Source organism: Mytilus galloprovincialis, chromosome 6 (genome assembly GCF_965363235.1).
Source record: "Mytilus galloprovincialis chromosome 6, xbMytGall1.hap1.1, whole genome shotgun sequence".
NCBI classification, from domain to species: domain Eukaryota; kingdom Metazoa; phylum Mollusca; class Bivalvia; order Mytilida; family Mytilidae; genus Mytilus; species Mytilus galloprovincialis.
This window is the reverse complement of record NC_134843.1, coordinates 49,223,491-49,247,099: the sequence shown is the minus strand read 5'-3', so window position 1 is coordinate 49,247,099 and position 23,609 is coordinate 49,223,491. Positions and strand designations below refer to the sequence as shown.

The 23,609-nt window shown below is 31.6% G+C and overlaps 2 protein-coding genes across 4 annotated transcripts in view; one reads left to right on the top strand and one right to left on the bottom strand.

The window, feature by feature from the left end:
* LOC143079782 (protein-glutamine gamma-glutamyltransferase K-like) overlaps window positions 1–10,081 on the bottom strand; it is a 90,803-nt gene extending 80,722 nt beyond the window's left edge. The window contains exons 1-2 of one of the 2 annotated variants that reach the window (XM_076255371.1): window positions 9,928–10,081; window positions 5,503–5,708 (exon numbers count right to left, since the gene is read on the bottom strand). In XM_076255371.1, coding sequence (XP_076111486.1) covers window positions 5,503–5,708; window positions 9,928–9,968 — 247 coding nt within the window. In that variant the 5' untranslated portion in view covers window positions 9,969–10,081. The remainder of the gene's footprint in view (window positions 1–5,502; window positions 5,709–9,927) is intronic. The other variant, XM_076255372.1, reaches the window with a different exon arrangement.
* A 3,053-nt stretch (window positions 10,082–13,134) lies between these two features.
* On the top strand, window positions 13,135–22,918 carry LOC143079781 (serine/threonine-protein kinase ULK3-like). 2 transcript variants are annotated; one of them, XM_076255369.1, is made up of 2 exons: window positions 13,135–13,222; window positions 17,879–22,918. In XM_076255369.1, exon 2 carries the CDS (start codon window positions 17,890–17,892, stop codon window positions 19,351–19,353), a length of 1,464 nt encoding a protein of 487 aa, XP_076111484.1. In that variant the 5' UTR covers window positions 13,135–13,222; window positions 17,879–17,889; the 3' UTR covers window positions 19,354–22,918. The 2 variants fall into 2 exon arrangements, with proteins under 2 accessions (XP_076111484.1, XP_076111485.1); XM_076255370.1 differs by lacking the exon at window positions 13,135–13,222 and adding an exon at window positions 13,286–14,358.
* Window positions 22,919–23,609: the final 691 nt, after the last annotated feature.

Below are 23,609 nucleotides of genomic sequence, written 5' to 3'. Positions count from 1 at the left end.
TGAATTTGAAATGAAATCTTAATTGAGTCTATATTTCTGTCATCAAATTGATAACTTATCACAGCTTTTGTAAGGCAACTAGTGAATCGCTTTACTATCATGTCTTTTTCTGTTTTAATTGCCAAAACTTGATTTTTTTGCTGGTAACATTTGTATGCAAATAACCTTAACACTTAGTTATTGTCTATCATCATTCGAGTTGTGAGATTTGGTTACACTTTCGTATTCTTTGAACTTCGATTTGATAAGTGAACAAAAAAAGTACAGAGTGGTGCCAAACTAGTTAAAAAGACATCTGTTTTCTTTTCAGTGCCTTCACTAGCGTTTATGTTTGAGTACAAAACATCAATGATTCATCTAACCAAAGAAAGGGTTTCGTGCGGTTTTCAACAAGTGTCTTTATCACATGGGTGTCGTAGGAGCCGGGTTGGAAAGTGGACTTCTATCCATTTTTTGGAGTGAAAAATAAAAGAGGAAACGAACTAACTGTTACGTCATTTTAAGGTTACAACTCGAATAAGGGATCGTCAGATGATTTCAACATATTTACTCTTTTGTTGACCTTGATTGCTGATCATTTTTGCTATTTTAAAACTATATCTATCTATTGTAGTTTTTCAGGTATTATGAAAATGCAAAATAATGGTTAATAGGTACCAGGCTTATAATTTAAAACGCCAGACGCGCGTTTCGTCATCATACGATTCATCAGTGACGCTCATATAAACATCGTCATTAAAGGGCAATTACTACAATTAAGGATCGTCACACTATTTTAACAATAACACTTGTTTGTATAACATGTCTTGCTGATCATCTTTGGTTGTTTAAGTTTTTATCTATCTAGCATAATTTCTCAGATATTAGACCAAAAAAATAATTGTCGTTAAAAGGGCAATAACTCCAATAAGGAGTCAACTGACGACTTCGATCAAGTGACTGTTTTGTAGATCTTTTCTGGTTGATTATTTATACTGTTTAATGTTGCTCACTGTCTTTTATAATTTTCATGATAACTTCTGCATTTTTTTAAAGGGTAAAAATCGTCATTCAAAGGTAATAACTCCTACTGAAATCGTCTGACATTTTTTATGTAAATGGACAAAAGGTAAATCTCATCCTGAACAATTTGTCTATATTCTTTGCAGTTTTAAAGAAAAATGAATAACACTTTCATTATCGCTCATAGGTTCTATCTGTTTTTAGTAACGTTGGTTTGTAGACCAGGTCAACCTTTGGTTGAACAGGATACCCTAATGATGATTGTTGTCGAGTTTAGTTTAAATTTGCCTAGAAGTTTCAGAGGCGAAGATTTTTGTAAATGTTAACAACGACGTATAACGGACGACTGACACCAAATGATGGTGAAAAAAAAAAAAAACAGTTGACACTTTGGCCAGGAGAACAAAAACGAATTATAATATCAATTCAATCGTTTTCTTTTCTTTTTTTCAAATTCCACAAAAAATAAAAACCGTTGATTAGTTTCTGAAATGGAGCAGTGACAAGAAGACGTGACCGTTAAGATTGTTGGTCACCATCGCTCAACCATTTTCCCCTTATATTCACCATCAGTAGATTCTTAAAAAAGACATTCAACATGCAAAAAAAAAGTTAAAAAAAAACACTTATTTATATGATATCGGTTTATTAGATACAAAACACAAGAACAAACAAAACAATTATAATAAAGAAAATATACCGTATCAAAGTGTTCTGGAAGTCGATATAACAGTACTCAACCCGGTGATGAGAAACCGTGACATCTTAAATGTATATCGGTAGATGTTACTCAAGGGAAATTGCATACAACAACGCCATGAATAGTACAGAACGACGCAATATTGTACACTGTCAGAAAACATTGTACAGAAATTCAATACAACAAAAACAACATGTTGTTCTTGCTAGAAACTATTAATTAGCGAATCGCTATTCATCCCAAAACATACAACGTCTTATATTTATAAAGATGCAGTGATTGAACAACAAAATAATATTAATACCTTTATTAATTAGTCTTTGAAGCAAAAAGATCTAGCCTCGAAGGCATAAAACTTTGCTCAGTGCTTTGAGCACAAAAATCATGCTCGAAACATGAAATCCAGCAATTTGATTGGTTGTTTTTCGAGTATGAGTACAAAAATCATGCTCGAAAGTTTATGACCGTGAGGTCTGGAGGACAATACCCATTCATTATAGATAATATAAACATAAAAGCTGGATGCAAATTACCAATTCTATCAAAAAAAAAACTTCTTGTAGTAGAAATCTTTATCCCTGTTGTAAACGTTTTATTAATGATGAAAACATAACGTTCATTAACTTTTAATAAGTATATCACATTTAAACAATCTCAGTATGCAGGATAAAATTTTTAGTGCAATGCACTGGTGTCTTATTTCCACATATAAAATATGCTTAAAGTAAACTAAGTGATCCACAATGTAAGCCGATCTTTATCAACAATTCGTCCATAGTCTTAAACAAACTTGAAGCATACGATCTTTCAACAGCATCTTATATCTTACAAATAACACTATAGAAAACCATAAAGAATAGGTAAACGTGTTGGTTCGTATTTTATAGTCTTCAAAGAGGGATAATAAATTGTTTCGTTGAACAAAAATCAGGATTGACAATTGTTTTTTATAACCTTAACACTTAGGTGTTGTCTTTTATCTTTTAAGTCATGATATTTTGTTACAGTTTCGTATTCTTTTTTACTTTAATCTTTAATTAGATAAGTAAGAAAAAAAGTTAAGAGTATTGTCAAATTATTTAGAAAGAAAATTTTCTTCTATGTGCACTCATCAGCGTTTATGAATATGATGTAAAAGAACAAATACCAATGATATATCAAAGCATAATGCCATTATAGACATTTTAAGATCATCGTTTTTTTTCAAAAAAATTTTTTAAATCACATACTTTTTACCACTATACAATATGCCAAACTTCATATCGTTCAAAGTTTACAGAGACCTTTCGGTCATAAATCTTAACTCAGTACTTAGAGTATAAATTTGTGATTGAAACAATAAATCCAATATTTTGATTGGTTTATTTCTAAGTCGTTGAATATGATACTTGTACTCGGAAGTTAAATGTCGGTCAATCCTGATATGTGCAATCGACACATACTGTATGTTTTAATGACAAAAAGAAGAAAGAACAAAGACAACCACTTATGTTGACTATGGACAGGCACATATTGAGTTATATAGCTGTAATAAGGTATCGTGTTCTCGCAATCTTGAAATGAAACAATAAAACGACTACTAGTATATAAGATTGCATATATGCAATTCGTAATAGTAACATTAGCAACATCTACTATCATGACATTATGTTTTGTTGCGAACGTCTTTTTGATGGACGGAATACATTTAAGGTCCTCTTGTAACGATATTACATACAACTTACCTTCTTTGCTTCCCCATCATGTGAAGGAACTGACTCCGAATCTATTTCTGCAAAGGGCGATATCGTAACTCCTATACAGGAGAGTTACAGATATAAATATATGTTGCTCACGTGACACTGATTTGGACGGAAACCTCGAACAGTAACGTTCGCAAAAAATAAAACAGCCAATGATATTGATTCCTCAAGTCCTTTGACCCCCTTACGTCATCCAAATTTAATATGATTGCTATTTTCAATTATTTATAAAACCCGGGATAAAAATAACTACAATGGGCTGTCTGAGAACTAACAAGAAAATTGCGATCGTGACATACCACAATGGACGGAAAAGACGTGACGTTAGCAACAATATTATTAAATTACCTTTTTTAGCCTTTACCAATAAAAATCTGCCTTAAAGTTATGATTAAAACACAAAAGAAGACTTTTTATTAAAATATAAGTCCATGTTATTAGGCTCCACATATAAATAATACTTCAAAATTCCACTCCAAATAAGCTGGATGTCAGTAAAGTAGGTCATGATGTCTATTCCATGTCCAATATTTTGAAATTGAAAACCCTCTAATTCTAACATAAAACACAAACAGAGAGTAATTTTTATTTTTATTTACTCAGAAAGACACATTTTATTCAATAACATAATGCATTACTCCATTACACAGTCTGTTTCACAGTTTCAGCAATTGCTTTTTTGATGGATACAAAAAACAATAATTCCTTCTTATTGTAAAATCTGCCATATTTGAAATATAAATTGACACTTTAAAGCCAAAAATCGCTTAATAAGTAGATATTTTAAAGTTGAAGAAAACCCACCAAAACTGAAGTCGATGTTCAATATAAACTAAAACTTAACTTAATCATTTACACATATAATTATTTCAGATACTGAATTTTGACAATGCAACTAAAGCCAATCTATATTATAAAGACAACAATCGCTTAATAATGTAGATTTGTTTTTATAAAAAGACCAATTAAGAATTGATACATAACATAGTAGAGAGTTGCGATAGTTTCAGATTTCTAAAGAAACATGCGAAAAACCTCGTACAGTATTGTAATTATACCTCTCACTGACAAAAAGGTTATTAACTATTTCTTCACCATCTCTTTCGAAGTACAATTTTGGATGCTACAAACACTTTTTGAAAGTCCGAAAGTGAGACTTTACGGCGTAGGTTCAATTTCACTTAAATTAACTTTAACATCCATTCCATACATTCCTCTATTAAAAATCTGAACTCAACGTATGATAGCTTCAGGTGTGTTCTTTGAAGTTCTGACAACAATATGTCATAATTCTAAATATTTAATCAAAATATAAAAGCGTATAGACAGTTGAAAACTTCAATTTTGAAAACTTTTGGCAAATTTTCAGAATTAATCCTTGAATAACAGGAATGGCAGTAGAACCAAGAACTATTATTCGAACAAAATTACAACCTAAAAATTATCTTTCACAAACATGGTAAAATGGCTCAATTCTAAATGTCCTGCGATGCTTTAAACTAAAACTTTCAAAAACAAAATTGTTTACACTTTATTTAATTAAAACAGCGATGTGTACAGCCGAATTATATTTTCATTTTAGCTGTATTCGTGAAAATAATTTAGGAAATCTTTCATGCAAGTATATTTTATTCTTGTTCATATATTTGATACAATTGAATTTCGTCAACTCGAAATAAAAAATGAACCCATGTGTGAGGCACATATAATGAATAAAGGCAATGTATCTCATTTCAGAACTATACGCAGCAGTGCAATCAAAAGCCACACCTCTTTGCAGAGCTGAACAGCAGCGCAATTAAGATCAAACAAGAACTTGAAAAGCTGTAGCTTGTGGAGGATTGAATGGATAATTAATGTACATATTAAAAAGGTATCGACGTCAAATGTAGTAATAAGTAGCTGAATAAGTGGGTGAAAAGAAAAGAAGAAAACCAAAGTAAAGGAAAAATTGAAAATAAATAAAATTATGGTAAAACATCTTTTTCCATTTCGACCCTCCTGCAGTGGTAAGCTCATTCTGTAAGCGTCATATCAAATCATTTCAGTTTCTCCTACCTGATGTAGCTCTCTCAAATTTGACGACGTTCTTTTTACCTTCTTTTCCATCCGTTTCCTGTCTGAACGCTGTGAGTCCATCTTCCCCTTCCGCCAAGTCAGCATCACTCACTTCATAGACGGATCGTCTTCCGGTTAAGACACCACCAAGTAAATGACTCCGTATATTTCCATAAAAAGATGTCAAACGGTGTGATATGGTGGTCCTAAGGGGGAAAATAAAAAGCATATAGATTTAGCACGTTAGATTATTTAAAACAAGTATGTGAAATCTTACTTTAATTCACAGTATCACTGATTCGTGCGTGTTTTAAGGTTCTGACACTAGTATGGCTACTTTTAAACAGATGAAATTAAAGACAGTCCAGAACGGGTGTTATTTATCTAAAAACAGAATTAAATAATTTTGAGTATTTAAAAAGAAAAAAATATATAAAAGAACATGTCTTACCAAAGCCAAAACGTTTGAAGTTAACTTGGTATAGGAAGATATGGTGTGAGTGCCAATGGGACAACTCTCCATCCAAATAACAATTTATAATAGTAAACCATTACAGGTCAATGTACGGCCTTCAACACGGAGCCTTGGCTCACACCGAACAACAAGCTGTTGTAGTGTAAAACCATTCAAACGGGAAAACTAATCTATACACTTTCTTTCTGATTCACATTATTTTGTTATAGAAAATTACATTCTACAAGGCAATTTTTTACAAAAACAAGTTAATTCACAGTTTTAACCATAAAATGCCCTCAACAGTAGTATGTAGCGCTAATTTATAGTTTTATTTTATATAAAATATATACTAAAAGTGTCGGTAGGTATTCAAACAAACAAAAAATTATAACAAACAAAAATTCAGAACTCCAAGGCTTCTAGTATATACATGTAGCTCTTGAAAATTTTAATTCCAGTAGGATTTGACAACTTTAACTGTGCGATTCTATGAGCAAACAAATACAGGGGACATTGGCGCAATTAATCTCTTAGTTGTTATGATAATGATATTTGTATGAAATATGAAATATGAAACTGTAATTGCATGCATTGCATGTTAGAGTACTTTGTGTGTTATTGACTTTGGAAATTCGATATCGATGGTATTTTTACATACACGTAGTCGTTAAATACGACTCGGTCGATATAGAGTTATATTATTAATTCGTATATTTTAACAAATTTGATTCGTTGAGGGATAGTCACATGTTAAACTATATTTTCGAAGGTAGAGAGAAAACGGCGGATTGCAAAAAAGCATAGTGCACGGTTATTTTTAGAATACATTGTGTTGTCAAGTTATGAATTTCAGGATATTGTTAAACATTTTGAAACATTTTGAAACAAATGATATCTGTGATCGATTATTTGACCAAAAAAAAACTGCAAATACATAAGATGTCAAGCAAACAAAAAAAGTAAATTAAATAACAACTATTATTCCATATTGGTATAATTTTAGTAGGTTTCTCTATATTAATTGGATTTTGAATAAAAAAGCATATTCACCTGAGAAAGTGTTATTCACCGCGCTAAACGTCACGCGGTTTTACATGCAACGTTATGGTAAAATGTTTCATGTAAAAAAAAATTGGTATATGTTTGTCATTAGATACATTTTCTTCTCTCGGACTATGGAATAAAACAATTACTGTCTTTTGTTTCGGTAAATATGGGGTTTTATTGACTTTTGAAAAACTGATATTCACGTCGGCCGTCGGCCTCAGTGAATATCATTTTTTCAAAAGTCAATAAAACCGCATATTTACCTCATCAAAAGACAGTAATTGTATAATATTCGTCCTCAGTCCATATACTTCTTTCAGGTCAATATATCCTTGTATCGACCTCATACAAAGGCTATATTTGTATAGTACAGAGACTTTCTTGTGTGAACCGTTTTTTGAACGTCTAGATAACGATTGTTTTGTTTTGTTTGAATCTTTACTTTTGCTTGCTTTGTCTAGTAGTTTTGCTCTTTGATTCCTTCATCATTTACATATAGACATGTATATCCCCTTTCTTTTAAATCTAGAAGTTCAATCTGTAGACCTTCAAGTGATAACAAATTATTGTCTAAGCTAGAGTAGACGTACACAATCGAATAAAGTATAAGTTTGCCAGTTTCCTAAATAAAGTTCCATTGTGAAATGAACACTATCTCATAGATATAACTGCTCATAGTGAAGTGTATTCTAATACAGGGTATTTTAAGTGTCTGTGTGTGGTTTTTTAATGTTTCTTTGTCACTATCTAGTCTACTTGTGGTCTTATCGTAATTATCACACTGTCTGTAATCACTGCTTCCTGTAAATCACTTAAAATATTAGAAACCAATCAGCTTAGCTTAGAGAACTTTTAAATTTGAGTAACTTATCTTCTGCTTTATCATTAATCTGTTTGAAAATGTGATTTATCAAAACAAACTCGGCATACTTATGGAGTTAGAACAAATTTGCCAAACATCAACGTATTTCCCAAAATTGACGTCCACATTTAAACAAATCAATTAAAACGACTATTTATATCATTGAAACACTTTTTATTTCCATACAGTATAATAATTATATGTCTCTGAATAAGGTGCAGAGTTATAAACTTGAAAATTGAAATGGGGAATGTGTCAAAGAAACAACAACCCGGCCATATAACAGACAACAGCAGAAGGTCACCAATAGGTCTTCAATGCAGCAAGAAACTCCCGCACCCGTAGGCGTCCTTCAGCTGGTCCCTAGACAAATATATACTAGTTCAGTGATAATGGACGTCATACTAAACTCCGAAGATACACAAGAAACTCGAATTAAAAATCATATACAAGACTAACAAAGGCAGTATATCTCTCTGATTTCAAACATCATGAATAAATACGGTATTGGTCAGTCTGATGATTTTGTTTTCTTTATTCAATCGTTTTCCAGTAAACACTTGCAACATTCCTGTAGCACCACCTGCATACGTAATATATATATCTCACTTGATACTATGTTCCATTATTGTGGGTTGATGCCTACCAGAAAGCTATTTAACCAACGGTTCAAAATAGTCAAGTGGAAGTCATTTTTTTCTTAAGTTTTACAAAAGCCTTTTTGACCATAGTGGAATAACTAGGTTACATGTGACCTCGAAAATGCTGGAATACCAACGGTCTAATCTATATTTTATATATATAAAAAAAAAAAAAAAAAAAAAAAAAACACGAGAAACGAGAAATACTTAAGAACCAAATCAACAAACGACAATCACTGAACATCATGTTCCTATAAACTTAGGACATGTTCAAACAAATGCAGCGGGTTTAAACGGTTTAACAGTTGCCAACCTTCATCCTAACCTGAAATATTGTAACATCACAACTGTTGTCTGTTCTATAGTCGAGTTGTTGTCTCTTTGACACGATCCCCATTTACATTCTCAATTTTATAGAAACACACACTATAAATAATCAAATGAAATTGCTTACATCAATCAAAAGAAAAAAATACAAAAAAAGTAAACATACACTGAACGAATAAATGTGGTCTATGACACAATGTAAATACAAAATTAAGTTATACTTCTAACGAGAAAAACTTTGCGAATACTACTAGCAATACAAGAGCACACAAGTATATATTATATATAGCTTTTATTGCATGATTCGTGTTCTATCGTACAGAACATCCATGACATATTTGCCACTGGACGTTAAGATACCAATACATAATTAATCGGGTTTTTTTATAATTTTTATCGTTTTCAATTTTGAAATGTTATTTGTCTTTTTTGTCGTTGGTTGTCTGAATTTCTTATCCATATTGGGTTGTACTTACCATACATTTAGCATACAGTTGTATGTCAACATACATGTGATAATGAAAATTATTTTAAGATTTGAAATATCTGATAAAGAAAGAATGGGTTGGATAAAAGATGAACCGTTACATACATGACATAAGGGAAAACACGTCGAAATGTATCTCCCTTTTCTCAATTGCGTATTGATTCATTTCTGTATTTTCATTGTAGAAACAAAAACCCTGAAGGTCAGAATATCGCTGTCACCTTTAAGGTAAAATATTGAAATACCCCGACATGTCCATCCAATGGCAGTCCAAGTTTTTCGTCTTTTGTCCCTGTTTACTCAATTTTAAAATACTCGTATATGATGGGACCGTGAGAACACCACACCCTTTCTAGACTGTTACCAACATTTCAATTCAGAGAAAACATTCATGATTGAAGCTGGAATGTGTTATCGCTGACAATACGAATTGGTAACAATTCCGAAAGCTCTGTTATTTTTATAACAAACATGATAGATGACTCTGAGATATGACTATCCTTACTTCATGTATGTGTGATACAATAGTGCACACACAATATAATTATATAATATACGGATTAAATAATATTTATATATCAATTAACAAACATATCAGACTCACCTTGGTTCAGGTGTGACTTCGTATTTTTCTTTGTGCATCATTTTGACTATATCCAAAAGTTAAAGAGTTTAGTAATTTAGCTTTCTACATATCAGTGCGCGTGCAGAAATTATTTACCATCTGCTATCAAGGTCAAGGGTAGAAACGAAGCACTGTATGTCTAATTAGAATATATATTTACTTTTATGATACATCTTTGTGTTCTCGCCTAGAAAATTACACATAGTGTTTTCTTAAAAAATAGACGTTCAGAAATAATTTCAATATCTTATGTATTTATGCAACTAACGCAAGGAGATTTGGGGGCTAATCATCCGCTCATCCGTTGCTGTTATTTTAAATGTTCGTTCGTTTGATGCCGTTATTTTTACACGACTGCAAAATTAATTAATGTATATTGGAATCTGGAAAACGGCCAAAAGATAAGTAATAAAATCATATTAAAGATAAAGGCAGGGCTCGAGAGATTAGGTTACCGTTATTAACAGATTAAGTACTGATTTTACATTCATTTACAAATACACTGACTACGAGAAGAAGTTCCCTTGAGGAATCAACGTCTTTGTTTTGTAATAGTAACACTAATGATGATGATGATAGTCAAAAGACGAACAATTAATCTTCCTCGTTAACTCCGATAAATAATTACAACACACTTGATAGAGGAGTTCCACATTTTGTCTATAACTGCAGTCTATTCTTTTGATTGATTGATTGATTGATTGATTGATTGATTGAACGATTGATTGATTGATTAATTAACTGATTGATTGATTGATTGATTAATTGATTAATTGATTGATTGATTGATTGATTGATTGATTGATTGATTGATTGATTGATTGATTGATTGATTGCATCATCGGGAGAACAAAGACAGCAACAATTGAAAATCAAGCATTGTTGTTTAAACAAGTGGTCTACTTTGAAAAAAAAACAGCAATTGTCACGGTCAGTAGATTGAGAAATATTTCCTTGCAACAGACCACTAACGGACCATAATTAAGTTGTTGTAAGTAGTGTTAACATACAAATAGCAATGCCTTTTCTTAACAGGGGCCTTGGATTTGCCGGCTGCAGTCTAATCGATCTGGCTTGGTATTTGTCACTTTGAGATGAAGAACAGTAATAAAATCATTGTCCCATTGTGTTTTAAGTGTTTTGTTGGATTATTTTTTTCATGGATGGATACCCCAAATCCTATCGTTTCTGGCACTTATAACTTCAGTTACCTTTGATGTACACTCTTTTTGTTAACATATGTGATAAATTGTCTGCATCAATAGTTTTGAAAATTCTAATTTATATCTGCCACTTTGTACAGGCGTATTTTTTTCTTCCATATAATATACTAAAATTGAGAAAGGAAAAGGGTAATGTGTAAAAGCGACAACAACCCGATAATAGAGTAGACAACAGCAGAAGGCCACCAGTGGGTCTTCAATGTAACGAGAAACTCCCGCACCCGTAGGCGTCCTTCAGCTGGTCCCTTAAACAATATGTTTAATGGTACAGTGATAATGGACGTCATACTAAACTCCGAATTATACACAAGAAACTAAAATTTAAAAACTTTACAAGACTAACAAAGACCAGAGGCTCCTGACTTGGGATAGGCGCAAAATTGCGGCGGGGTTAAACATGTTATTGAGATCTGTCAACCATCCCCCTATACCTCTTGCCAATGTAGAAAAGTAAACGCATAACAATACGTACATCAAAATTCAGTTCAAGAGAAGTCCGAGTCCGATGTCAGAAGATGTAACAAAAGAAATTATAAAATGACAATAATACATAAATAACAACAGACTACTAGCAGTTAACTGACATGCCATCTCCAGACCTCAATTAGACTGACTGATTAAATGTTTTGACTAGTTTATGATATTATGGTGTAATAATTTTTCAGTAATACATAAATTTCTCTCGATAAAATCTAATACGTTATTACATACACGAGCGAATCGTACAAGTTGAGAAATATAAACACCATAAGATGGTGACAAGGGAATGTCACCATCTAAAAATGGATAATTAACGATAGAAAATGAAAAATCATCTCTTTTATCACAAATTTTTGTATTAAGCTTCCCGTTAATGATATAGATATCAAGATCGAGGAAAGGGCAGTGGTCATTGTTAGTATTAGCTTCATCTAAAGTAAGTCCAACTAGTATTGTAACAACCTGTTTAAAACTTCTCATTATAATTGGGATGTCTTGTGATTGTCTTCCTGCTTTTCAATATACTTATGAAATTTTCATTATAACTGATTTTCAAATGAATAACAATTATCTTGTTGTAATATTTAAACCTAAAGAAGTTACACAGCTGATGTAAAATAAGTTTTGATTCACACAATTTAATTAAATTGAGAATAGAAATGGGGAATATGGCATATATAGAGACAACAACCCGACTAAAGAGTAGATCATAATGTAGGTTTTCATTATATATATTCAAAAAAAGAAGAAGACTGAGAAAATAACGGTTTTAATTCATCTACAAATATAAAAGGTATGAATAGGAATTTGAATAAGACATGCTCACGACCATTTATATGAAAAATAGTCTGGACATGTTGACAAGAGGGAAACCAGCGGCTTACTGTATTTAGTAGCTAAAAACCCTAGGCACTAGGTGGCATTTTTCAAAGCCAAATTGTTTAATTTCATCGAAAACAGTACATTTTCGGTGATATTTTATTTAATGACACAAAGGAGCAAGAGTTTTTTTTTATCATTAATTGTGTCCAGAAGAATTGTTTGAATTTCTTAATCAAAAAGTTAATACATGATGCTTTTCTTTAATAAATTGAGGTCTAATGTATCAAGTATGCATTTTAGAATTTGTGAGAGATAGTGCGGCATTTTAAGAATGAAACAGGGTGAAAAATATTGTGTTAAGTGTTAATTGAATATTCATAGGTTTATCAGGTGTTACCTGTCAGCCTTCAAAGATCTTGTGCTGGACAATAAGTGGAAGTGTTGTGCCATTAAAATCCATTATAGACAGTAAAATAACTATTTTTTACACAATCCAGTATTTGTTTTCAGATAACAGAAACTAGAATTCACCGATAATCATGTCGTTTTGTGTCTTTTTTTCCATTGTGGTACATTGTCATATTTGTATGATCTGTTATTGTCAGTTTCTTTTATGGTTAACAGATGCATCTGTCTAACCGGATATTTACCTGAAAATCTAAAACGAAACCGATTCACGGTCGTTCAAGAAACCTTTTTCCTCACATGATTATTACACAGTTTGTTTTTGTCATGATATATCTTTGATGGTACGAATATTGCTGATATTGAATCTGACAATTTATGAAATTGGTACAAGGCCATTCCGTAACAAAAGCCAAACACTTTTAACCCTCCAGCACTGCCAAAACACTGGCTATTTTATTTATTTTTTTTCTGGGAGGAAGGCGTCCCAGAAAAAAAAATTAAAATAGCCCTGCCAGACGTCATAATTATTTGGACTACCAAAACACCAACCAATATAAATTTCTGTCAGTTTTAGATATATAAGATTATTATTTACACAGCCACAGGCTGACACAGGCACTTGTTTCTATTCATTGGAAGGTCGACTATCCATATAAGCTATTCAATGATCTTGCAGTATATGTTATGTGTTTTGCTTATTGTTGAAGGACAGGGCTAACAGTGACATGTAATTGTTCTCACATTTTTCTTTGGTTTATAATTTGGCTTGATTGATATTAAAGTGTCTAAATGGCAATCAAAACACATCTCCTTTTTTTAATTATACTTTCACTTACATGTTACATGTACATGTATATATATATATATATGTATCTATATAGGCAGGATAGGTTTGTCCATCCTCATACTGGATCCCTAATACTTACCATGCTTACAGGGGTTAGCAATCTAACATTCTAAGATGAGAAAGAAATAATGTCCAAATTATCCTTGTAAGGTTTTTTCTGTAGGTCATTTCACCACCAAACACATTTAAATATAGGACTGGCTACGGTTACATGGAAATGTAACAATAATAAAAATATTATTGTTACATCAGAGACTAATTGCCGGAATGCAAAGTTGGGCAAGGAACCGATTAATTACGAATGTAGCAATAATTACTGAGGCTATATGGTTACTTTACGTTATTGTTACATGAAAAACAGCAATGTAAGCTAGATTTATTAAACTTAAATCTTCTTTAATTGTATTACTTAATTCTTTCATATGTACTAAACAATACTTGTAATACTGATAAATAATTAATATTATTATTCAACAAATGGTGTGTAACTTGAATAGTTTTACATATTAATGGTTTTGATGTTCTTAAAGATACTACTCAAGATAAGGAGTGTAAAAAGGCCAAATAAAGTACGAAGTTGAAGAGCATCGAGGACCAAAATTCCTAAAAGTTTTGCCAAATCCAGCTAAGGTAATCTATTCCTGAGGTAGAAAAGCCTTAGTATTTCAAATATTCAAAATTTTGTTAACATTTAATTTATAAATATAACCATATCAATGATAATTTATGTCAGCACAAAAAGTGCTGACTACTGGGCTGGTGATACCCTCGTGAAATAAATCTCCACCAGCAGTGGCATTAACCCAGTGGTTGTAAATAACCTCATTATAGATACAAGTACTAAATTTTGTATATACCCCAGACGCATTTCGTTTACAAAAGACTCATCAGAGATGCTTGAATCCAAAAATGTTAAAAAGGCCAAATAAAGTAGGAAGTTGAAGAGCATTGAGGACCAAAATTCCTAAAAGTTTTGCCAAATTCAGCTTAGGTAATCTATGCCTGAGGTAGAAAAGCCTTAGTAATTCAAAATTTGTAGTCCCATCGTACATTGCAGTGTTTCATGTAACAATAACGCAATGTAACCTTAGCCTCAATAATTATCGTTACATTCGTAATTAAACAGGTCCTTACCCAGCCATGCATTCCGGCATTTAGTCTCCAATGTAACAATAATATTTTTATTAATGTTACATTTCCATGTAAACGTAGCCAGTGCCTTTAAATATCACAACCAAATATATGGTTTTCATCTTTATTTATATATTTGTCCTCAATCCTCAATCGTAAGGCCTGTTGGCACGAATTATCCCAATGTGCAGGTTTTCTCTTTAGTGCGGTTTTCTCAGCCTGTTTTCGTCACTGTGCTCTCATGACTTACCTACTGAACAAGGATGGATATTTTCATACATATATATACATAAATAAATAAGAAATGATAACAAGAGAACAAAAAATGACTGTCTTGCACAAACATGTGTACCTGCCTACCTCTGAAACCTTCAAAGAGGAAGATCTCCCCCTCAACTATGACAGCTGAGGGAGAGATTTTGGGGAACAACATTTCATGTGAAATTAAAGACCTGTTTATTTATTCATCTACTTTAAAACACCTTATATACTTTATTTCTTAAATCATTGTTATGTCCTATAGAAAGTGTGTTGTTGTTTTTTTGCCTTTTTCATGTTTTTCATATCTCTGAGCACATGCATGACAAAGTTGTCAAGCCACAACTAGAGATTTGAATTTTTCAGTTGAAGTAACTTTGATCAACTGATACTTGTGTCCCTTCAGGCCAGCTTAACAAATTTTTTCAATAAATTTCTTATAAATTTCAATTTTAGCATTAATTAAAAGTATAGATCTCTTTAGTGATTTTCAAAATATATTTTTTTCTATACAACCGCAAAATTTTTTAAAAATTTGGTCGTATATTGGTACATTATGTATCACATCGGCGTCGGCTTTGTTAGGAGACAGATGATTTCTAGATAATAACTTTAGTATAAGTAAATAGAAATCAATAAAATTTTAACACAAGGTTTATAACCACTAAAGAAAGGTTGGGATTGTTTTTGGAGATTTTGGTCCCAACAGTTTAGGAATTAAGCGCCAAAAGGGTCCAAAATTAAAAACATTTCTTGATTTAATAAAAAATTAAATTATTGGGGGTCTTTGATATGCCAAATCTAATCATGTATATAGATTCTTAATTTTTGGTCCTGTTTTCAAATTAGTTTACATGAAGGTCCAAAGTGTCCAAAATTAAACTTAGGTTGATTTTAACAAAAATTGAATTCTTGGGGTTATTAGATATGCTGAATCTGAACATGTACTTAAATTTTTGATTATGGGCCCAGTTTTCAAGTTGGTCCAAATCGGGGTCCAAAATTAAACTTTGTTTGATTTCAACAAAAAAATGAATACAATGTATATGGGTTCTTTGATATGCTGAATCTAACCATTTATTTGGATTTTTGACATTTGGGGCTTTTGGGCCCAGTTATCAAATTGGTCCACATTGAGGTCTAAAGGGTCCAAAATTGAACTTTTTTCAATTTCATTAAAAACTGAATTCTTGCATTGGAGTTCTTTGACATGCTGAATCTAACCATGTATTTAGATTTTTGATATTGGACCATAAAAGGTAAATGTCCAATTTAAAAATTTTAAGTTCTTAGACCACATTCATTCTGTGTCAGAAACCTATGATGTGTCAACTATTTAATCACAATCCAAATTCAGAGCTGTATCCAGCTTGAATAAAATTGAGAATGGTAATGGAGTATGTGTCAAAGAGACAATAACCCCACCATAGAACAGACAACAGCCGAAGGTCACCAACAGGTCTTCAATGCAGCAAGAAATCCCCACACCCGGAGGCGTCCTTCAGCTGGCCAATAAACAAATATATATACGAGTTCAGTGATAATGGACGCCATACTTAACTCCAAATTGTACACAAGAAACTAAAATTAAAAATAATACAAGACTAACAAAGGCCAGAGGCTCCTGACTTGGGACAGGCGCAAAATTGCGGTGGGGTTAAACATGTTTATGAGATCACAACCCTCCCCCTATACCCCTAGCCAATGTAGAAAAGTAAACGCATAACAATATGCACATTAAATTTCATTTCATGAACAGTCCAAGTCTGATGTCAGTATATTTTCCCCAACTGTTCAGGGTTCAAGCTGGGCCCTGCAAAGGACATTCAAATCACTAAATTACAATCCTTTTATGATTCTTTGTTCAATTTGTATTTAAGGAGACAGATTAATATAAGCACTGGTTGCTTGTTTCTGAATCCTAATTGTGAATGTGTTTATAATTATACTTGTATTAAACTATTCATAATAAAATACTGTTTACACCAATTTGTTTTTAAGGTGGTACCCAACACTTTAACTAAAATTAATTTGATTCGTTTAAATTTTATACAATTTTGTCAAAGTATTTACCATGACTTTTCGACAAAAATATAAAATTTTAGAAACATTTGAACCAACCAATTTATCAGAAAAATTACACTGGTTACAGTTTTACTGTATATAGCAGTTTGATAAACACCAATTTTGATCATTGAGAATCTTAATATTCCCTTTACAACACAACGTAATTAAAATGTTTAGCTGACTTTACAGAGTTATCTCCCTGTAGTGTTAGGTACCACCTTAATTTAGATTTATTGGCCAATGTAACAAAAAAAAGAACCATAATCAAAGAATTCAAATATCAACTCCTTGACCAACCAACACTGATAATTAACCTGTACACTATTAGCAATCATGAATCAATGCGTTTTTGGTCACTCATTGAACTTATATTTCAAACCCCTGCCAATCAGATTACAAGAAATATTGTTTTCCTTTAACATGTTTAAACAAGGGAAAATTTTCGATGTCAGAGACCAAATTCTTATGGATTTCATAATTTGTCTTAGTCATTTGTTCATTCAAGTAAAAAATGAGGGTCTGTCAGTCTGTCAACTCTTTAAGACATGAAGAATATGTGATGAATCAGATAATATATCTTTGTTAAATAAAAATGTATATAGTGTAAGCTTTGAAATCATATGGGTATTTTTATGTTGTTTGACTTGAATTTGCTTTTATGTCAGTTAAATATTCTTATTCTTTACTTTAATAGGTATAAGAACAATGTCCAGACCAAGCAGCTCTAGACCATGTTCAGCGAGAACTAATACTGGGAATCTTTTCCCATCTCTAGAAGGGTTTGTTTTCACAGAAAAGCTTGGTAGTGGAACATATGCTACTGTTTACAAAGCTTATAAGAAGACAGGAGGCAGAGATGTTGTTGCTATTAAATGTGTTCTGAAGAGTGGCTTGAACAAAGCCTCAACTGAAAATTTACTCCGAGAAATTGAACTTCTTAAGAAATTAAAGCATCAAAATATTGTGGAATTGTATGATTTTCAGTGGGATGAAAAATATATATTTCTTATTATGGAGTTTTGTAGTGGAGGTGATTTATCCAGATTTATCAGGACAAAGAGAACGTTACCGGAAAGAGTTGTTAAGAAATTTTTAAAACAGCTTGTAAGTGCTATGTTATATTTACGAGAACACAATGTTGCTCACATGGATTTAAAACCACAGAATGTGTTATTGACTTCATCTTCAAATCCTACCGTTAAAATTGCTGATTTTGGCTTTGCTAAACATATGTTTGATGGAGATAAAGAAAGTGTTATGAAAGGATCACCGTTATACATGGCTCCAGAGATTATTTGTCAGAAAACATATGATGCTCGAGTTGACCTCTGGTCTATAGGAGTGATTTTGTATGAATGTTTATTTGGTAGAGCACCATTTGCTTCAAAATCTTTCCAAGAACTTGGGGCAAAGATTTGGAATGACAAGCCTGTTGAGTTGCCATATGGTGTAAATGTAAGTGAGGATTGTGGAGACGTTATAACTAGACTGTTACAAAGGGATCCAGATAAACGCATAACATATGAAGAGCTAGCCAAACATTCATTTATTGATATAGAACATTCACCTTCATCATCAAGTCTTCAAAAAGCAGTTTCAGTTGTTAAAGATGCTGTTACTGAAGATACAAAGGAAAATTATAGCAATGCCATAAAACTTTACTGTGAATCGCTTGAATATTTTATGCCAGCAATACATTATGAAAAGTGTGAGAACAAGAAAGAGGCACTCAGAAAAAAAGTAAAGGAATATATGAATAGAGCAGAAGAACTTAAAAAGATGATAAGACCCAAAAAAGATTCTGAAATGAGAAGAAGCGTTTCGTCAGATCCTATGGAAGAGCTATTGGATTTATCAAAGGATGATGAAGAACTTCAAGCAGCACTTAAAGTTATCAAAGCTGCCGAAATAGAGGAATCAAATGAAGAATATGAAAAAGCATTAACACATTATGAACTTGGCTTAAAGACTGTTATCACATATTTAAAGGAGGACTCTAGTAGTAGGAGAAAAAAATTACTATCAAAACAGGCTCAAGTATGGATGTCCGAAGCTGAAAAAATTAAATCCTTTTTAGATGTTAGTCACTTAAATACAAATGACACTTCAGGTCAGGAAGAGATGGAAGAGAATGAACACTTACAAACTGGTACCTGCAATTTACAGTGAATATTTTATTTATAAGGACGGGAATTCAAAATTTTTGTTTGTATTTTCCATTCAAATATTTGTACATGATAATTTTAACCTTGAGTTTTATTGGTCAAAAGACATGAAAAACGAGATCTATGTTTAGATTTTTTTTTTATACATCTTTGAAATTACTGACTGAGCTCACCTGGTTCAAGAGCTATATATATACACTTGTTGGTAAATTTCCACTTTGAAACCTTCATGATTCATAGCTATTCACTTTCAACATGGCAATTAAACACACTTGATTCATATATATAGCTCTTCAACATTTACTTATATATATTTAACAGAGAATCAATTTTATGTACAATTTTACTGCTGATGAACCAACATGATCACAGTTTTAAAAGTACTAAAAAAGTTTGAAGATACACAACGATCTGGATGGGGTTTATAAAGAATAGAAAATGATGGGCAAAAACAGTCCTACTAAAAAACGCCCGTGAGCACCCGGGGAAAAGAAAAAGCGCCCGGAGAAGGAAAATTAACGCCTGAAGAAGGAAAATTAGCGTCAGGAGAAGAAAATTAGCGCCCGGGAGAAGAAAATTATAATATTTTATAACAATCTTTTTTTTCCTTAAAAAATAACTAATCACTGCTTGTTTTGTTCTTGATATAAATGGGGATATGTACGATGCTACATCTAAAGTGTTGTTGTACTTTTACATTTTAGATTTCAAAATTGTATATAAGTAAGTAAATAAATATAAATAAGAGTATATAGAAGAATCATGAAAGACATTGTCCTCGATCAAAATGTATAATGGTATATTTTGTTACTGAAAATAATAGGTGCCTGAGGTATAATATTTACTTAGACTTAAATTTAAACCAAACACCTGCTTTTTACCCCCTTGTTTTAACTATGGTACATGTATAGTACTGCTTTTTTTGCTGATTTATTATGTGTACCTCTTTTAATTTTGATTAAACTAATATTTATCAGTGAAATTTGAGTTGTCTTATAAATTTTTCATTTTGATACCGTTTTTGAAAAACATGTCTTTTGATGTCTTACATGTTATAAATCTTCCGCATAAATTGTGATCCATTATTATCAGTCTTTCGAAATAGTATTCATATATTATTGTTAAAATTGAAATATTCATACTTATTTCTGTGCTTTATTACAAATGTCTTTATCTGAATTTGCGAATTACTTGTCTAAAAAAAAAAAAAAAATCAATGTCCATAACTTAACAAAGTTGTCTCATACCAATAAAATATCTATATATTTTCCCCGGGCGCTTTTTCTGTTCCACGGGCGCTATATTTTCTTCTCTGGGCGCTTTTTCTTTACCCAGGCACATTTTAGTAGGACCCGGCAAAAAGAGAAGATTTTAAACGGCAAAAAAAAGAGAAAATAAGACCTCAAATGTATAGAATACAAAAAAATGGGATCCAAAATAAAATATAACAAATAGATTTAAAAGAAAATACTATGGTTTTCTTTGTAAAAATTCAAATTTACATGTTGCTTATATTTTTACTTCAATTTTGGATTTCAAATTACTGTACATGACAAATACATGTAGTGCACACAACCTTGAAACAAACTGTAAAATTGAGTTGAAAAGGACTGATTCTTCACTCTTCAGATTGGTTCTGAGGAAAACAAAATGACAAAAGACATGGTACCATGTTTTGCTTGATTTCTTGCACAATCTGCCGATTTTTTTAGTTTTATGTAAAAATGGCCTTTCTTTTTCTTCTTTGTCACTACATATTTAAATTGCTGCTCCTTAAATAGATAATTTTGTTACAATTATTGTTTTTCACGTTTACTGTATCAAAATGCATAAAAGTTATTTATTTAAATTATAAAGCAATCAGTCTGTGATTCCAAAAGTGCCACTTCTGTTATAATTTTAGCTAGTACTTTTAAAGTAATGTTTAGGGGCCAGTTGAAGGACGCCTCCGGGTGCGGGAATTTCTCGCTACATTGAAGACCTTCTGCTGTTGTTTTTTTCTATGGTCGGGTTGTTGTCTCTTTGGAACATTCCCCATTTCCATTCTCAATTTTATTAGAGTAATTGACACATTTTTAAAACAAAATGATATTTCATTGTGATGGTTTAAAAAAGATATCTGTATGCATAAGGTATTGTCATGTGTTGCTTGAATAACCTTCATAATCATGAAAATGATCTGACCGAAACCTTGAATCAGCGGCCAAAAATGTAAAACATTTGACAATGTTTGAGAAGAAAAAAAAAACAGGATGAAAAAGAACTTTCAATTTTGGCTGAGGTTATGTTGCCTTCAAGGCAGATTGACTGAGATATTGTAATGTTGAATCCTTACTTTTAGAATTGAATTTGTATAGATCTAGAACATTCAAAATGTTTAAATACAAAAATGTAGCCTGAATATTTCGAACCTACATCATGTATATAGGAAAGATTTAAATAAATTTTGTGAATGTTTACTTGGAATATGTGTGTATCTAAACTAAATCAGAATATTTCCTTGTTATGAAATAGTTCAAGATATTTCATTGTTATCATGATCAGAATGTGAAACATTGACATACATGTATTAACCTTATCTTTACATAACTTTTTTTTTCTAATTGGCAGACAAGATGGTGCAAATTAGCAGTCTCCTGAAAGCTGCATATGAATAATGTAAATTAGTGCATAAATCTGATTCTGGGGATAAGCACCTGTCAAGATCCTTTTGTTAAGCCATATAAAATATTTTATTACGCTACTTAATCAGGTGCTGCAAATAATTAGCATCATAAGATGTTAAGTGTCCTTTTTATGAAAAAGGAAGATACATGTATGTTTCTACAATGTATGGATGAGATTTTCTAAGATTACAATTATTTATTGTTTAAGTACTGTATGACAAATGTTCAATGTTTAAAGTTTTATTTAAAAAGTTTTGTTGCATTGTTTTACTTTTGGAACGAATGTCAAAATCTATATACGTATGATCATGAGAACTTTTCAAAATCAAATGAATTTATTTACCGGTAATGATGGAATGATTTATATATTTTTTCTGGAATGCTTTTGAAAACTTGTGTGGCAAGCTTGGATGCAACTAAATGCTTTGAGAAATTTTGTCTTATTTGCGTATTTTTATGATTTTGATTGAAATTGCTGCTATTGTTACATGTATTTGACTTTTTTTTGCAGTAAGTGCTTCCTGTGATAATTTCATAATTGTACATGCAAATTTTCTTTAATTAATTTATTTACAATAATTATTTACTTTATTCCTACTCTTTAAAATGTATCTGCAAGTCCTTGTTACTCATGTTACTTGCTTGTATTTAAGTCAAAGCATGTACATCTATATCTTGTTTTTATTTTACAAAAACAAACTGCATAGCATAATATCACATGTTTTATTATTCAATTTTTAGTGCTAAAAAAGAAAATGATTTATGTGTGTGCCTGTAATTAAGTCTGAGTGAGGATTATTATGTTCATGTATTCGTGAGTTTGTACTTGAGTTTCAGTTGAATAATGTTGTTATTTTATGCACTACATATAGTGTGCTGTTATATTAATAAAAGTGAAATTATTTGTATTGTATGAATCTTGATAAATGCATATTAAAATATCATATACTGAAATTAAGGTAACTCTGGTGAAGTGTTTTTCAAGAAAAACAAAATTTATGGTTATTGTTCTTAAATAAAGATTTTTACCCTTTTTTTGCATTTTAGGCAAAAAGTATAGAGATAGAGTTAAACTTCGAACAGTAAAAATAACTACCCATTATTGTGTCTGCAATGCAAAAAATATAATAAATAGAGAAAAAAATATAGAAAAAGGGATCAAATAGTGTTATTTATATGTCCCTTAGAGAGAAGGATGGGGGTGTTATTATAGTGTCCTTTTGTCCACCTGTCTGTCTGTCCATGCATCCTCATATGTTGGATATTAACTCAAAAATGCTTTAACCAATTTGCTTTGAACTTCGGTGAATCGTTTATATCTTCTTATATGCTCATGTATGGGATGTATTATGGTAAACTGTAATCCATCTGTCTGTCCCTCACATGTCTGACAATAATTTGAAAAACACTTTAACAAATATGCATGAAACTTTGGTGAATATCTATTTGCAATGAAGAAAGCAGAAAAGGCTTAAAAATATACCTGCTCCTTTGCTGTTGTTGTTTCACCTCAGCAAAGACTGGAAGACAAGACGATAGCATGCTGTTCTGGGATGTACTGGAGATGGCAATTTGTGTGATGAGGTCAGTTTTA

What these genes read in the sequence shown, in the direction of transcription:
- LOC143079781 (XM_076255369.1), top strand. Translation starts at nt 17,890, where the DNA reads ATGTCCAGACCAAGCAGCTCTAGACCATGTTCAGCGAGAACTAATACT.